Here is a 17,400-nt window from a genome sequence, read left to right as displayed (position 1 = left end):
TATATATATATATATATGTATTTATTTATCCATCAAAAACAGTAACATTTGATTATGAATGTGACAAAAAAGAATCCCATAGAAACACGAAATGTAGTCACATATGAACTACACACTTAAATTTCAAATGCTACATTTGAAACATCAAATATATCAAGTGCGCGTTAATGTTGCCAACGTCTCGCTGTGACAGCATTCTGTAGCTGATCTACAAGGAACTGACACACCAACTACGATTCGGAGATAATGAGCTCACCCCCACCTCCAGTGCTGCTGCTACAGCCCACTTCACACTGCAACATTTTGTTTGATGATCAATAACTGAAATAAAAGGAGAAAGCTCAAACAGCCAGTCTCCTGAAGACAGCAGTTTCACAAAAAGACGAGCGAGAGCACGTTTATCTGCGGCAGTGTGACGTCATTGTACCGGTTTTGAAATGTCCTCATTTAGCAGCCCAGCGGCAAAAAAAAGACCTCTCGAACTGGGCAACATCTGGTCTTCACCAGCTGGCCATTCGAGTGGAACCTTCCCAGCTTTATTAATGCTTCTCTGATTTACTGCAAATCATATTTAATCCAGAGTCATAATGAGCAGTTTCACTGCGCCGAAAATAAAGCTGCACCCTGCATACTAGTACCTGAGAGCTTTAAATATGACTTTTTTAATGTCAGCATCATCACTGGCCTACTTTGGCAAGTGTTGTAAATCTCCACAGTGTGAAACCGTGGTGACATTTTGATTGGGCGGGTGAGTCGGGCCAGTGGCTGGCGGAGCAGAAGAATTTCTTGCATTTCTGCGGGATGAAGACAAAACACGACTTGTTTGCCAAAGACAGCTGTCACAAAAAAGTGGCTTCACCCACCGCTACCTTTTTCAGTTTGTAGTTCATCATGCTTTTGTTATGTTTAAAGGACAACCGACACCATTTTTTTGTATCCTAACTGACATCCGAAAAACGTTTTATAGCATCTAAAATACCCAAAACAGGTAGGTTGATATTTTTAGTCAAATGCAAAACACCAATAAAAATAAGGTAAAGTGTCCCAAAACTACTTCAAAATGACCCCGGAAATGGCGAGTTTCAGAAGGTCCCGCCCCCTTGTTCGTGACGTCATGCCAGGACGTCTTGCCTTGCTCTAGAATCAAAACAATGGCTTCAGAGAATTCAGATTCAGATGCTTTCTTGTGACTCATCCAATAGTTCTGAAGAGGAAAGCATAAATGTTTGCAATCGATTAAAGAAGTCCTTCCGTATCAATTCAAGCTGTCAGAACTCCAATGTAGCGATCCAGAAAATGCACAAGATGGTGCCCAAGCTCTGTTGGAAATGGGCTGATTTGTCTGCTGGGAATTTGTGTCAACTAGTATCAAATAGTAGTCTTGGTGCAGCACACAACGATTCACCATCGCGTTATTTGTGTTTTCCTTCTAATTTCGCCATCAACACAGATAAACATGAAGTTTTCAGAGCAAACAAAGTACCCAAATGCATTGTGTGTCGCTTTCTCGGTCAGGGGCGCTCCAGACGTGACGTCACGTTAGGAATCATCACCAACTCGAAAACAAGACTTCCTGAATATTCAGCGTGAGTCTTAAAACGTAAGATATAGCTATATGCGGTGGAATCTTTGTAAAATCTGATCAGTAGAAGTCATTTGAAGTGATTTTACAAATTATGGACACAACCTATCCGGAGGTGTCGGTTGTCCTTTAAGACGAGATGTTGTGCAAGCTACAAATCTCCATGTTATCCTATAGTGCTTTTATACACTGAGATTGCGCAGGGAAATCTATTCGACTCCGCCGCTCTGCTACAAGTTCGCCGATAATGTTCTTTTTACTGATAAAGTGTAACCATCAAACAACTGCCCCCTCCATGAATCAGCAATAGCCAGCATGGTAGATACTTTAAATTCAACATTGGTCTCCTCAAGAAAACATGGGATTAATTGCACACTGCTGAAGAGCCACACTCAGCGGTTGGGCACGCTACCTAATTAACAGAAAGTGGGAATGCCTCAAAGCAGCGATCGCGTACTGTAAACACTTGAGTGCACCTTCAATGGGATCTGCACACATATCAATGCGATTGGAGCCAAATTGGGGCGGGGGTGGGGTGGGGGGGCTATGCCCGAGATTCATCGCACACACTGTTTCCACTTCAAGGACTATTTTATGGTAAACATACATGACAGCATAAAAAAGAACACAAACCGTGAGTGCACAAACTAGGGGAGAGACAATGGTGCTTTTCTGTGCCCCAAAACAAAGACGGAACGTAGCTTCCTTATCTGCACGATAAGGAAGCTACGTTTACAATAAAATCTGCAAGGTTGCAAAATACGCTAAATTCGACCTTTGGGTTTGTTGTATAAAGACAAAAAATATTCGAGCTGGGCATCCAATGAAATACAAATGCTCCCCAATTTATGAACGAGATACGTTCCGAACGGTCGTTCATAAGTTGAATTCGTTCATAAATTGCTTCAGTGCTATATTTTGTATGCAATGTATGTTTAAGGCTTATGAATGTATGTTTAAGGCTTATATAAGTAACCTGTATTGGTTTGTACTGAAAAATAAACATTTAATAAAATATATGCTCTATAACGATATGTACATGTACAACTGGAGAGAATACTACATGTGTTCCTACAAAAATGTTGGAATGCACCATTGTTCGTAACTTGAATGTTCGTAAGTAGGGAACCAGGGACCTATCATAGCAGAGTCCGGCACCGCCACGTCTGGACAATAGGGATATATATAGGGCTTAAAGTACCAGTAAGACTTTAGTTTGCTGACAAAGTTTCTTGGATAAGAAGCGAAACGTCCAACACCTTCAAAGAAGTACAGATAACGGCTGAAGAAACCTTTTCATCGATGGACCACTCCTGTACGACTGACAGTTTACACAGACGTAGGGAATCATCTGTATCCTTGAGTGACATTGAGTATGAATACTCTTTTGATTGCGTAAATGGTTTTGAAATGGATGCCTCTATGCTTAAATGTTTAAAATTCATGTACTTTGACCAGAGCAGAGGATGTAGCTCAACTTTTCACAGCTGCTAACTTCTTTGCATAACAAATATGCCACAGCATCAGCAGCTTGCAAGTCCAGTTGACTGACTAAAGTGAGACAGAATCAAGAGCTTCTGCTTGTTCCAGCCAAATATGTATTTTGATTAATTTATTGTCTATCAAGACTTGATGGATGAGTGGACACATCCAGTCAGGTCAGATTATATATATATATATATATATATATATATATATATATATATATTGGTGCATAGTCCACATTTAGTTGCCTCAATGCAAACCGATAGATGTGCCTGAACACAAAATAATTGTAGTTGCTGACTCTTAGCAATAAACCAAACAATTTCAAACGGCACATCTCCCGGTACACTGCAACAGACGTACGTGAGAAGTTAAAACAAGTGGCAAAAATCCCACACAGTGCAGCATTTTGAGGCCTTTTTGCATTGAGCTGTTGGACGTGGCCAACAGCCAATCAAGTCATTTTGTTAAGTGACTGTATGTCTACGTGTGTATGTGCAACGGGCTGTGTTACGAAGCGCGCGCTCTGCTCAGGCGCCCAAAATGGCTCCAATTGATCCATGTGCTTCCACGCATGCAGAGGCAGTGCAGCTTTGGGAAGAAATACATAAATAAGTAAATAAAATAAACACATCCAGCAGAGCTTTTGGTCCAACTGCCTGCTTGTACTTTCTATTTACCAGATCGCGCGTAAATTCAAATTTATGCGGCTCAATACATTGACATTTTTTTTTCCCCAATCTGAGATGTAACTTTGAAAGCAATATCTATTAGTGTGGATTATTTAGTATTTGCAGGATCCATGTTAAAATAATAAACATTTCCCCCTGGATATAAAATAAACTGTACTTTACTTACCCATGTCACGTAGCAGAAAGTTGAGCAGCAGTTGGACCAACTCAAATTTAAGATATTTGTGTGTACAAGATGTAGGTGGTTGTCTGCGCTACCAGCACTACCGTTCCTCATTTACATTTACGCATAAGAATGTATATGAATCAGAAAGCCATTAATAATCCCTCAATGGGGAAATTTCCACATGGCTTGATAAAGTATCGTCGTCATTTTGCTTCTGTAAATTGTTGCATCATTTGACGGGCTCTTGCTTCACTGTAGCGACGGTGGTGGAATTCAGGACCTCGGACAGTTCCCACAGTGCAGCGCTCTGCGAGTTGCCTTCAACACGGCCAAGAGGCAGAATACGGTTGCTTGGCAAAGGATGAACTAGCTCTGAATTTTACTGTAATGCGGTTTCAAGCTTAAGTACACTGTTGCTCAGGGAGGGGCGAGAGTGGGTGGTGTTGGAGTTGGGCAACTTGAAATATAAAACGGCTGTTATCATCTTTCCACCCCGGCTAAATGAAAATTCCCGCTGGCGGCTGTGTGATGATCTGCCGAGCATTTACACAAGGCTGCCAAGTAGAGCCTCGGGTCACACACATATTCGGACATCTATTAGAGACCAAAACAGGAAAATACTTTCTTTCTTTTTTGCTTGCAAGATCAGCACAAATAGTTGGTTGAGATGCATTTAAAGTACATGCAAGCCAAAGATCCTACCCTGGGGTCTGTGCAGTCGTGGGTGAGATGACTGAGACACCGCACACACACAAATGCAGACACAGACACATACAGAAGCCTATTTTAATCTGAGATATAGAGCCTGGTTTTTAATTCTGTTTTTGTTTCAAAGTATTTTCCCACCCCTGCTGCTCTCGTTCAACACGGGCCAGGAAATAGATGACGATTCAGGCCAAATGTTTCTTTTCACCTCTCAGCTGGTTGTCCCAGTGTCTTTGCATCTTCAATGGAGTGGAGGAGTAAACGAAAGTGAGGGAAGGAAAAAATATATATATATATAATAGTTTGTTTTTTTCTTTAACTTCATTGAACTGCGCGCCTTCCTTTTCCTAACACCCAGCTCATTGTATCTAATCTGCGGCCACCTCAGCGCTTTAAGAAAGCCACTGACTATTAAAGACCCCTACAGCTGCGAAGCTCTGCTCAGTTTATGCCGCCTCTCTCCCCCCTCATCTATTTCCGGACTATTGCTTTCAGGGATAACGAAAAGCCATTACAGCAGACGTCTTTATGCATTATGAAAGAAACTGATGTGACACGCGCTTCTCTGTTCGCCTCAAGAGGAAACGTTGTTTTTCTTTGCTTAGAGAACAGAGAGGATGAGAGAAAAAAAGGGTTGCGTTACATTTGAAAGAGGCGCCTTGTTTGTTAGTGGCATCTCTTTGTCCGTTCGATTTTACAAGTTGACAACGATCACAGAACAAACCCGCAAACAGGAAGCAGAGGTGCAACCGCTCAACACGTTGTTAGTAAATATGCAGCGGCTGTTGGCTCAGCAACGCTCTGTTTGGGGCGCTGGGAGGTGTTGCAGGGGTTTTGCGGTACACCCCATCTACTTTGGAAAAAGAGTTGCTGTTATCCACCTCAGGAGTCTGCCTTTTCAGGTTAATTGCACTCAGAAATGCCCTCTCGCTGCATCGTTGGGCATTAATTTGTATTCTTTGACGCCCGAGGAGGCAGCCGTCATTAAGTGCTCTCATGAGCCTTGCTTTTTTTGTTGCTTTTGTGTTTTCTTTTGTCACTTTGTGTTGGCATTTTTGGACACGACATTCATCAAGGAGGAGACTGTGCTGAGCGGTTGCGCCTTTTCGGCAGCACGGATATGGCAGCACCGTTTTTGATTGGGAGGAATGTCGGTGCCATTTGACTGTCATCGCTGGACAGCTCTGGGGTGATTGTGCTTTTTAGTGACTGTAATGGGCAACATTACAGTCACAGCCCCGCTTTGTTCAGCAGAAAGGACAGAGCGCTGATGCGTATGTGGAACTGTCGCAGCTTGAAATTGAAGCTGCATTACGTGGGACAAGAGATGTGAGACAATCTCTTTCGTCAATGGATACTATGGATTCATGTTTGCTTTCAATAGCAGACGTGCACATTCCACCATGACGCCCCAGTGCCTCCCTTTCCAGCAGCTCCTGTAATTTGGTTTTTCTACTTCTTTCATCTTACTTTTATAACTTTGCTGCTGTGAAATGTAAATTTCGCCACTGCGGGACTAATAAAGGTAAAGGCAAGCCAATCCAGATCCACTGGTGAAAAGGACACATTGATCGTCTCCTCTTTCATCTATGCTGCTTCATACAACAAAGTGGGTGCAGAAAGCGCTTAAGATTGAATGACTTCTTTTGTGCTGTCATATTTTATCTAGGTTTTTTTTGGTTCTTTTGACTTCAAGATGGCGCTGCAAGACTGCCTTTCCAGCAGCTCCTGTAGTTTGTTTTTCTACCCCTTCCTTTCCTTTACTCTTCCTTCCATAACTTTGCTGCTGTGAAATGTAAATGTATCCACTGCGAGACGAATAAAGGCCAATCCAATCTTTCTCAAATTCCAACAAAGTCATTTACGGCTCAATGCCATTCCTGTTTATCAGTTTGGATATTTCCAGGACACGTTGTGGGAGCTTTCTTGGATGGAGGCCTCGCGACGTGGTACAGATGGTTCCTTTAGGATTTTAAAAGAGGTCACCTCCTTTAGGGAGGCGGGAGGACGACTGATTCACAGATGAGACAGCACACTCTTCAAGTACCGTGGTTGAAGAAAAAAAAATGCTCCAATAGTTTTTTGTGATTCAGTTATTGAGCGTAGAAAATAAGATTTGTAATTTCAGACCCGTCCCTTCGACAGTGGGGGATTCCAATTATCATTATACTACAAAGAACTGCATGCATGAGGGCCCTGCAACTTTGACAGATTCTCGGAGAGAAACACAATCTTATAAATCCTATCTGGCTTCTGAGATGACGTCTCACAATTTGCGATGTGGCCGCCATGTATTCCTCGTCAAACGATCCGGTGGTGCAATTTGGCTATTCATTATTGTTCAGAGCAGGACCGAATTATTGAGTTGGTAAAATGTCCTTGATGGTCGTCCTGCCGGTTGCCGCTGGTAACAAAAGGTGCCATCTGTCTAAAAAGTCAAGCAAGCAGTCTCTTGTACGTTGAGTGATGTGTCACAACAGCTTTAATACGCACCAAGGGACTTTGGCGGGTTGCCTTTGACATTTTGGGTTCACAGTTATTTCGTGTGTGTCGTTTATAAATCAATATGCTCGAAGCTCTGATGGGAGTTATTTATAACCCCATTTCAAATACATGAAGCCTAATTTATGCTTGTCAGTACAACCACCTGTAATCGTACCCATGTTGTCCACCTTTTACAGTTTTGACCCACTTGAACAGTGTCAGACTGAGCACCAGATTGGCACCATGAGGGGCTTCTTATCCACAAATCCCTGAGAGTCAGCCACAAATACGCTCCCGCGCATCCCAAGTGGCCGACGCGCCCGTCGAGATGCACTTGTCTTTAAAGGCCACAGCCGACTGGAGAGCCGCTTGCTTAATGTATGACTCTGAAGGTCAGCGGCCATCATGTCACCTGATTCCCGGCGCTCTGACGGCTAATTGGGAATTGATCAGCCGGCACATCCATCACAGAGGGCCACTAGCTACCAATTGCTTGCTTTAAGTTGGAGTGCAAATATTTTTGTCAGATCAAGATGCATTAGCACTCTGATGTCACCTATTTTTAAAAAAATCCCGCGTAGCAAGGTGACAAAGCGCACACTACAATTCAGTGGGATTTGATTTGTTTTTCCTTTGGGTTTTTCCCTTCAGGGATCCAGCTACCTTCATGTCCTCTTTGACAACATCCATAAACCTCTTCTTAGGTCTTGCTTTCGGTCTCCTACCTGGCAGTTCAAGGCTGAGCATCCTTCTCTCAATAATTTCACTCTCTCTCCTCTGAACATGTCCAAACCATCTCAGTCTGGCCTCTCCGACCTTCTCTCCAAAGTTTCTAATATGAGTTGTCTCTCTGATATATGAGTTGTACCTCTGATATATTCATTCCTGATCCTATCCAACCTGATCACTCCCAAAGAAAACCTCAACATCTTCAGCTCTGCTACCTCCAGCTCTGCTTCCTGTCTTTTCTACAGTGGCACTGTCTCCAGTCCAAACATCATGGCTGGTCTCACCACTGTTTTATACACTTTTCCTTTCATCCTAGTTGAAACCCTTATATCACACATCACACCTGACATTTTTCTCCAGCCGTTCCAGCCTGCCTGGACACGCTTCTTTAACTCTTTTCCACACTCGCCATTGCTCTTGACAATTGACCCCAAGTACTTAAAATCCTCGCTACAGATCACAATGTCATCTGCAAACATCATCGTCCAAGGAGATTCCTGTCTTACATCATCTGTCAGCCAATCTGTCAGCAAATAAGAAGAGGATCAGAGCTGACCCCTGCTGAAGTCCCACCTCGTCCTTGAATTCTTCCCTCACACCGACAGCACACCTCTTACGGTCATCATGTCCTGCACCACTTTGACATACTTCTCTGTCACTCCAGACCTCCTCATGCAATACCACAGTTCTTCTCTGGACACGATGTCATACGCTTTCTCCATACACTCTCTACAAAGACGCAATGCAGTTCCGTCTGACCTTTTCTGTACTTCTCTATCAGCATCCTTGAAGCAAACACTGCATACGTTTTTGGGCATGAAACCATGGGAGTCGACTGTATGATCTCATCTCATTTTCCGTACCGCTTATTCCTCATTAGGGTCGCGGGGGTTGCTGGAGCCTATCTCAACTGTCTTCGGGCACGAGGCGGGGGTCACCCTGAATTGGTTGCCAGCCAATCGCAGGGCACACAAAGACATACAACAGTCACACTCACACCTAGGGACAATTTGGAGTGGTCAATCTGCCTGCCATGCATGTTTTTGGAGTGTGTGAGGAAACCGGAGGACCCGGAGAAAACCCACGCGGGTCCGGGGAGAACATGCAAACTCCACACAGGGAGGCTGGACCGGGATGCGAACTGGCGACCTCTGCACTGTGAAGCCGGTGTGCTAACCACTCGACTACCGGGCCGCCCCGACTGTATGATCCGGAAATAAATACTTAAATCATTTAAGTGATACACCGACTTGTAATATATACAGTAAAACTCTGTTTGTTGATCTAATGGCAATTCCTGATCACTGATTGCACTGGAGTCAAAGTGAAGGCCAAATCTGGTTCGCCACATCCCTTTACGTGAGCCGTACTGTCATTACATTGTGACTAATGACCAAAAAGAGTTTGATACCAGTGAACTACTGGTTCATAATATTGGTTGAGCAGTTAAACATACTGTCCTTATAATTTCAGTTCGAATTTTTAAAGTGAACTGTTCACCTCAAGTCAACGTATTTTGTGGATGTGTATAGAACATGGAAATAATTCTGAAAGATTTTTTTTCGTTCTGGAGTGGCAGAGCTATTTATCCTTCCAATTACCTGTAGAAACGTTACACTTATGTTCTGTATTTACTACTCAGAAATCACTGTTCGCACATTAGGTAGATTTCTTTTGTTGTACAACCATTAATGAGAGAGTTAATGTTTTTTAAATGGAATTTCAGCATCACTTTTTTTTTCCCCGAGCAAATTAACAAGAATTGATGTGGACCAGTTAAAAAAGCATCTATGGCCTCAGGGTTGTCCCTGTACAGTTGAAGTGCGGCGATTGTGTTGATAACAAATCTGATAACAAATCAATTTATACACAACTTGGTCTGGACTTAAACAAAAACGTAGCCGTTTCTCACTTTCTCAAAGCCGTATATACTCTTTAACAAGTCTTGTCGCAAATTATTCGACAAGATGCCGCCAAATTTGTACCTGCTACTTGAATAAAAGTCCATATATTACCATCAATACCTCTGTCCTGGGAACCGACACGAGGACTGACTGACCTGATCTGACTGCTGTGATTCCTGAACCGCCTCACTGAACTGACTGTTGCTGCCGAGCCAGATTAGCACTATGTGACTCACTTGATTCCTCCCACTCGATCCCACTGAGCTCCACAAAAGTAAAACTGCTACTCACTTACTGTACATCTATTGTGCTCGCTAAAGTGCCTTTTCAGCTCAACGTTTTGACTGCAGATTAGGCACTTAGATGCCACTTTTTTGGGGTACAACTGCAAACAGCATAGATTAGCTTTTTCATAAATTCATCTTTTTATGGATATAGAGCCGTTTGATCGAACTCCAGGGGTTAAGTGAATCTCTCTCAGGGATTCAACGGAGCTTGTCATTTAGAGATGACATGACCACTTTGCCATTACTGGCTACAGATGACACTTGTCTAATTGATGCTTTGGGAAATTTAGTTCGCTTAGTAGTCTATGTGTGACTGCCGTGATTGTACGCTGTGATATTAGGAAAAATGTTTCAACACATGCTAACTATGTAGAGCAAAAAAGGAAGTGGGCAGACGAATACATGTATGTACCAAACGGATTCACATGCATCATGGCCTGTGATGGGATGCAGTGCCCTGGTTGATTTGCCAAGTTGAGCAACTCCAGTCTCGCAAAGGCAAAACTAAAGGAACACTTCTCTGATCATATTTGCATTTTTCAAAAAAGAAATTATGATCAATGTGCCATAAACCTTTCTAGCTCTTGTTGTGACCGTTTTGAATCTGTCTGAAACTGCATTGCATGGATAGAGGAATCAATGGTAATCATTGTCATTGTCGGTGAATTTGCCTGGCAGGTTTTGCCATCCTCCAGGCCATTATGGAGTCAGCTGTGGCTAACAACTGGCAGGTGACCGCTCGATCAGTGGGCAACATCGCAGACCCCACCGAGTATCGCCGCATCATTGAGGAGATGGACCGTCGGCAGGAGAAACGTTTCCTCGTCGACTGTGAGGTGAACAGGATCAACTCAATTCTAGAGCAGGTTGGTCAGACAACCATCCATCATTATTTGTTTACTCTTCCCTTCCCCCTTCTTCTTCGTAAATGGAATCCACTGCTATTTTGGTCCTCTGAATGCATCTTGAGACGCCACGGTTTTCATTTAATGGATAGTGCCAAAAAACAAAAAACATAGTGGCAAGGTTGTTTTGGTGCTCCTAGTTTGAAGTCAACTATGCTTCAAGGCAGGAAGGGGAATTAAACAGGCTCCTATTTGTTTCTTTGGTGAACCACACTTTTCCCACGTGAGTCATATCGACAGTTTGCTTGCAGCATGTGCACAGTGGAGAATAAATAAACGATGAGGAAAACTTGGGACCTCTTCTTGTTTAAACAGAACATCCTGACATCAAGTCCTATTTATTAATTTGCTATTGCAAATTATAGTTAATGCTTATCTAAAAATCCCTTGTGCAATCATCACGAGCTGGTGTGTTATACCAAGCATTTCACAACACAAAATGGATGATGGGTTCCCCATCTGTACAACCTCCACGACATGTTCCATTACTCCTCCACCACCACCAAGGTCACCCCGCTGGATCCCACCCAATCCGCCGGCAAGCGATCCGGAGGAACCGGTCGGCCCCCTGTGTCCACGGGTCTCAACGGTGATGAAAGTGGGAGAGAAATGGGTCCTCTGATCATGCCCAACCCCAGAGATTATTCCACCGAACTCAGCGTCACCATCGCCGTGGGGGCTTCTCTGCTCTTCCTCAACGTGCTGGCCTTCGCCGCTCTCTACTACCGCAAAGACAAACGGAGCCGGCAGGAAACCTCGCAGCAGCCCAGTCCTCAACGCGACAACAAAGGCAACGTGAGCCACGCCGCCACCGTGGACGAGACCCTGTCCAGGAACCAGTGTGAGGCCCTTCACAATCCCATTCAGATGAGAGCCTACGAGAGGCACACTTCAATTGCCTTTTCCCTCCAACCAAGACGGCAGTCCTCATAAAGAACCTCAACTTTATCCAGACGAGGTATCATTTACCGAACCCGCTTACACAAAGCAACACAGGTGTAACATACAACATTCAAATTTGGCGGACTTGTTAACAACACTCTCCACTATGTGTGAAATTTATACGACTATTTACAATACAATACAATACAATACAATACAATACAATACAATGATTTATTTGAAATTTCACTTATAGGTTAATCAACTGCGTAATTCTGGATTACATGCGTTCGGGGAATTAAAATTGGGAAATTTAAATGTTTGAAAACAACCATTGTATTAGTGGCTGCCTTTCCAGCAGTTCCTGTATTTTGTTTTTCTACTTCTTCCTTTCCTTTCTTTTCCCTTCCTTTCCATAACTTTTCTGTTGTGAAATGTAAATCTTTTTACACTGCGAGACTAATCAAGGCTAATCCAATCCAATTCATTATGCTATTATACTTCTTCGGCCCATTGAGCTTACAGGTGAGCTGGAGCCTGTTGTCAAGTACTTAGACTGTGCACTTGTGATGACGCTTACCAAAAATGACTGGAGGAAGACTACAAGATACAAATAGTAATAATTAAGTTCATGATGGCCAGCTATCTATCATTAGCAAATCAATATCATTTTATTTAAAAGCATGTTCCCTTGTCACCCATACAGTTTTTGCCTCTGTGCTAATTTCAACCGATTTCCTTATTCCCTCCTGTTCTTTGCTGACATATTTATAGACAGAAAAGGCTTCCGACCTTTCCGTCAGGATCATCTCGATTTAGCATGCCGACCTTCGTAGCAGCGTAATTTGCCCTGACAGAAGGGAATATATGACTGACACAACAGCACATGTTCATTTTAATTAGGAGAGTCGCGGCGATTGACTGACTACCAGTGTAATTTATACCCAGGCTCTCGCGCAGTCACCTGGGATAAGATCCAAATTTCCTCTGTCCCCTTGAACAGTACACGCACAGATATAAACATAACATAATCGGAGGAGGTAAATATCCCGTCAGATAACTATGGCAAGGTGCCCCACCGGCAATATCTACCCTGCGGTGGCTTCAAGCGAGGCCTCATAAAGCATCAACTGACAACCAAGCGTCCGTCTCCAAAGAGGCTCACCTTGATTTCGTCCGAGAGCAGAACAATTCCTGACGTGAGCTATGACATCAACACTTGCTTTAATGTAATATTGGCTCCAAATGTAAGTAGGACACACTGTCCCATAACAGCAACAATGAGCTAACTATAAATAGCCTATCCTCCTAGCCAGAGGGAAGATCTCTCACAAAGGCAAGAATGAGCAAACAGCCAAGATCACGCAGGCGTCGGAAAGCAACCATTACGCATGTGATTCTTTTGGAATGGCTGTAAAGGCCTCATTAAAACAAGCGACGCCACTCTTCAATTGCTCGAAGTCTGCCTGCCAATGCGGTATCTAAACATAATGCAGTCAAACGCTAGCTATTTCATTTTAGAGGGGAAAATATTTGTGAAAATATCTGCCATTGTTGGTTTCATCCAACTTACCCTGCCAGGCTCTTTGACAAACTTTTAAAAGGTATCCGTGTACAATAGCAATAAACACCTTTAAGCATTTCATCAATAATAGAAGCACAGCAGATCTAAAAATGAGAAGGGGGCGGTTAGTTCCAGGCTTCTTCCAAATAGTGGACAGATATAGGAAGGGGGAAGCAGGGAAGAGGGGGGTAATAGTGAAATGGCCAAGAGCTTTTGGGAAATGCGCCAAGTTGCGTAAGTCTGGAGTGTCTGGAGTTGTAGAGGGAGAGGGGGCACTCAGAGATGCTCAGCCAAGGGAGGACAGAAAAAGCAGTTGGTGGTGGATATATTTTTGAATGTTTTTTTTTTCAGGGTTGGGGGGTAGCATTTATTTTCTGATTGTGTATTTTTTCTGTTAATGATTGATTTCAAAGCACAAGTCACATTGTCACACGAGTGAAAAGTTACTTTAAGCCTTGCCGGCACAATTAATGTCATATTTTTAATGATGATTATTTACATTATTTCCTCTTAGGAACACAAAATGGCTTGTAAGCGTCAAAGCGGCATGGATTATTGAATCCCAGAGGTGCAATATGCAATTTAAAGGGAATTAACCACTAAGTACAGTATTAAAGCATGTCATCTACACAACAGTGGAAATATGGTAATTTACAGAAAGAGAAGAAATAAAAATTTTAGGTTACAGAATACTGTATGTGTTCTTTTTTTCTTGTCATATGTTGTGATATGATTGAGAACCGGAATTGTCCCCATTTTTTTCTTACACCGTATATAAATTTATTCTGAATGACATATATGCCAGATGGTGAAGACCTGTCGTATCAAAACACTTTTGACAAGGAAAAAGCAGAACGATGTGATGTGATGACTAATGTGCATGTCAAACAGCAGCTTCAACCTTCAGGCTACACTAAATGATTCATATTGGCAACTACATAAATAACATGGGGGAGATTGGAGAGTGCACAGATACATATGCTATGTTTTTGTGGGCACCTTGTTCGTTTTTAGCTTTTTTGTGTTTATGTCTTTCATATCAATCAGAACCTATCCTACCTTGTCATGCTTTGGTGTAGCTTTTGGGAAATTGACTTCCAACTCCAATTAAAAAAATCTCTACCTATCTATATTTCTATCTCTATCTCTATATATATTGTATATACAGTATAATAGCAATAATTATCATAGTTGTCTAAAAGGGACCATTATCAATCACGACAAAAGCAAAGAAGGCAGGCGACAGAGTATCAATAAAACAAATAATTTTGCATCAGTGGGTAGGTAGGTAAATACGATTGAAGACACTTAAGAACCCATCCAACTCCGCGACAAACTTGAATTCTGCGTAATTAGACGCAATTCCATTGGGAATACTGTACTCAGACTGTGGGCCAACATCAAATAACAGCAAGCGAACAAACTGCTATTTCAAACAGGAGATGACTGAAAGTAAACTTCGTGATATGTGTGTGCGTGCGCGTGTGCACGTGTGTGTGTGTGACTTTACGCGTCTCCATGACCCCGGAGCCTTGCATTCCTGGCAGGGTCACCCAAGCCGAACAGGTCGAAGGGTAGAGACCAGACAAAAAGTGATCCCAAACCCGCACCCGGGGGTAGGCATAGGCGGAGTCCGACGAACCGGACTACCGGCATCCCCCTGCAAGTCCTGCCAAAAAATGGTCGTCATGAGTTTCCTCACCAGAAACTCATCTGGTAAGAGTGAAAATGGTGGGAGTGTTGACTGTGCACCCACACCCTCACCTTAATCTCTACCTTTGCGCAAGCTTCTTGCCCTAAACCCCGCCCCTGAAACCCAAAGTCCTGTGGCGATGTGAAATGGCGGTGGGCACAGGCCAACGATGTGGCTGGAAGTGCCTTGCCAAACCATGCACACAGGCGGCAATGGAGTGATGGTCGTTGACACTGCGGGATGGAGCAGCGCATCTGCTTGGCAGCTTCCATTGTGTCTGAGCAGCTCCACACTGCTCGCCTCTGTGATGGGGAAGGACCTAGAAAAAGTGTTCTAAAACTGTCTGATTTCCACGCTCCGGACAGTATACTGCAATCGTCGGAGCATCCCCCTTGCGGTCGAAACTACACAAAACGAATCACAAAAAAACTCAACAATGCTTCGTGGAATGTCCGCACGCTGGTGGACCTGGCTCAAACCGCTGAGAGGCCCCACCGGAGGACAACACTTGTAGCCATGGACCTCGCAAGATATAACAGTGACATTGCAGCTCTCAGCGAGACCAGACTACATGTAGAAGACATGACAGATGTTGGTGCTGGGTATAACTTCTTCTGGAAAGGGGTCCCTGAAGGCAACCGCCGTATCCATGGAGTTGGCTTTGCTGTGAAGTCCCAACTACTGCAATGCATTCCGGAATCGCCTATCGGCACCATTGAAAGGCTGATGATCTGGCGCATTCCCTTGGCAAAGGAACGCTTCGCGACACTCATAAATGCTTACGCACCAACTCTGGATGCCAACCACATTGTCAAGGACGAGTTCTACAGAGCTCTGGACACCATCCTGCAGAAAACTCCAGCCACGGATAAGCTCCTAGTTATGGTCAATGCCAGGGTGGGCACACCTTGTGTGGAACAAAGTTATTGGCCAGCCTGGAGTGGGAAAGATGAACTCCAACGGCCTTCAGCTTCTCTCCCTCTGTGCAGAACATCAGCTGGTCATTACTAACACCATCTTCCAAATGAAAAACAGGTTTAAGACCACCTAGCAGCACCCCGCTCCAAACATTGGCACCTCCTGGACTATGTGATTGTCCGTCAAAAGGATATACAGGATGTCCTCATCAACCGTGCCATGCGTGGAGCTGAGTGTTGGACTGACCACCTTATGGTCATCACCACCATTAAAACCAACCTTCAACATCTCCTTTATGCAAACCTCGACAAGATCCCAGAGGACCCGGTTGACTGGCAAGCTCTGCGTCAGGGTATTTATAGCACAGCCTCGGAAGTGCTTGGACAGTCAAGGAGAAGACACCAGGATTGGTTCGATTCAAACTCGAATAAAATACGGTCCCTTCTAAATGCAAAACACGAGGCCCGCAAAGCTCTCCTGTCCTGCCCCACATCTCACACCCGGAAAGCTATCTTTACTGCAGCAAGGGCAGCAACCCAGCGGGCACTCCTTGTCATGGAGGACACCTGGTGGTTGCAGAAGGCACATGACATCCAATATCTGGCAGATTGTAACAACACTCAGGGATTCTACAATGCCATCCAAGAGCTGTATGGCCCTAGAAAGCAAACACTTGCTCCAGTGCAATCTGAAGATGACTCCGTACTCCTTAAGGACCACCATGAGATCCTTGCTCGTTGGGCAAACCATTTTGAGAATCTTCTCAACACCACCAATCCCGTCAACTCACACATTCTGAACAATCTTCCAGACCTGCCGCCAATCACGAGCCTCGATACCCCACCATCTTTTTCTGAGACCCGGCAAGGCATCATGAGCCTTAAGAACAACAAAAGTGCTGGACCTTATGGCATCCCTGCGGAGGTTTACAAACATGGAGGTTATCTCCTCATGCGCCGTGTGCACCTTCTTATAGATAATATCTGGGAACATGAGAAGCTCCCACAGGACTGGAAGGACGCCAACATCATTGTAGTCTACAAAAAGAAAGGGGACAAAACAGCCTGTGGGAATAGCTGAGGAATCTCTCTCCTCTCCACCGCAGGGAAAATCATGCTCAGCAGGCTGGTCAAGCAAATCTCAGAGTCTGTGCTTCCAGAAACGCAGTGGGGCTTCCGGAAGACAAGATCCACCACAGATATGATTTTTGTATTAAGACAGCTTATGGAGAAGAGCTGAGAACATCGCCTGGACCTCGACATAGCCTTCATAGATCTCAACAAAGCCTTTGACACTGTCAATCGTGAGTTGCTATGGAAATCTCTCCAAACTTGGGGTACAACCCAAGTTTCTCTGCATCCTACAGCAGCTGCCTGACGGGATACAAGCCGGCGTACTCTTTGG

General features: G+C 43.9%; 1 protein-coding gene across 5 annotated transcripts in view; it reads left to right on the top strand.

The window, feature by feature from the left end:
• gria3a (glutamate receptor, ionotropic, AMPA 3a) overlaps positions 1-17,400 on the top strand; it is a 69,580-nt gene that overhangs the window by 17,708 nt on the left and 34,472 nt on the right. For all 5 annotated transcript variants that reach the window (XR_016117897.1, XM_089017339.1, XM_089017338.1 and 2 more), the window contains exon 4: positions 10,713-10,900. Coding sequence is in view for 4 of the 5 variants with exons in the window: in XM_089017339.1 (XP_088873465.1) it covers positions 10,713-10,900 (188 nt within the window). In the remaining variant the exon portion in view is untranslated. The remainder of the gene's footprint in view (positions 1-10,712; positions 10,901-17,400) is intronic.

The sequence above is a fragment of the Hippocampus bargibanti genome, linkage group LG16 (genome assembly GCF_051943395.1).
Source record: "Hippocampus bargibanti isolate YZ-2025 linkage group LG16, ASM5194339v1, whole genome shotgun sequence".
NCBI lineage: Eukaryota > Metazoa > Chordata > Actinopteri > Syngnathiformes > Syngnathidae > Hippocampus > Hippocampus bargibanti.
This window is presented reverse-complemented; position numbering and strand designations above follow the sequence as displayed.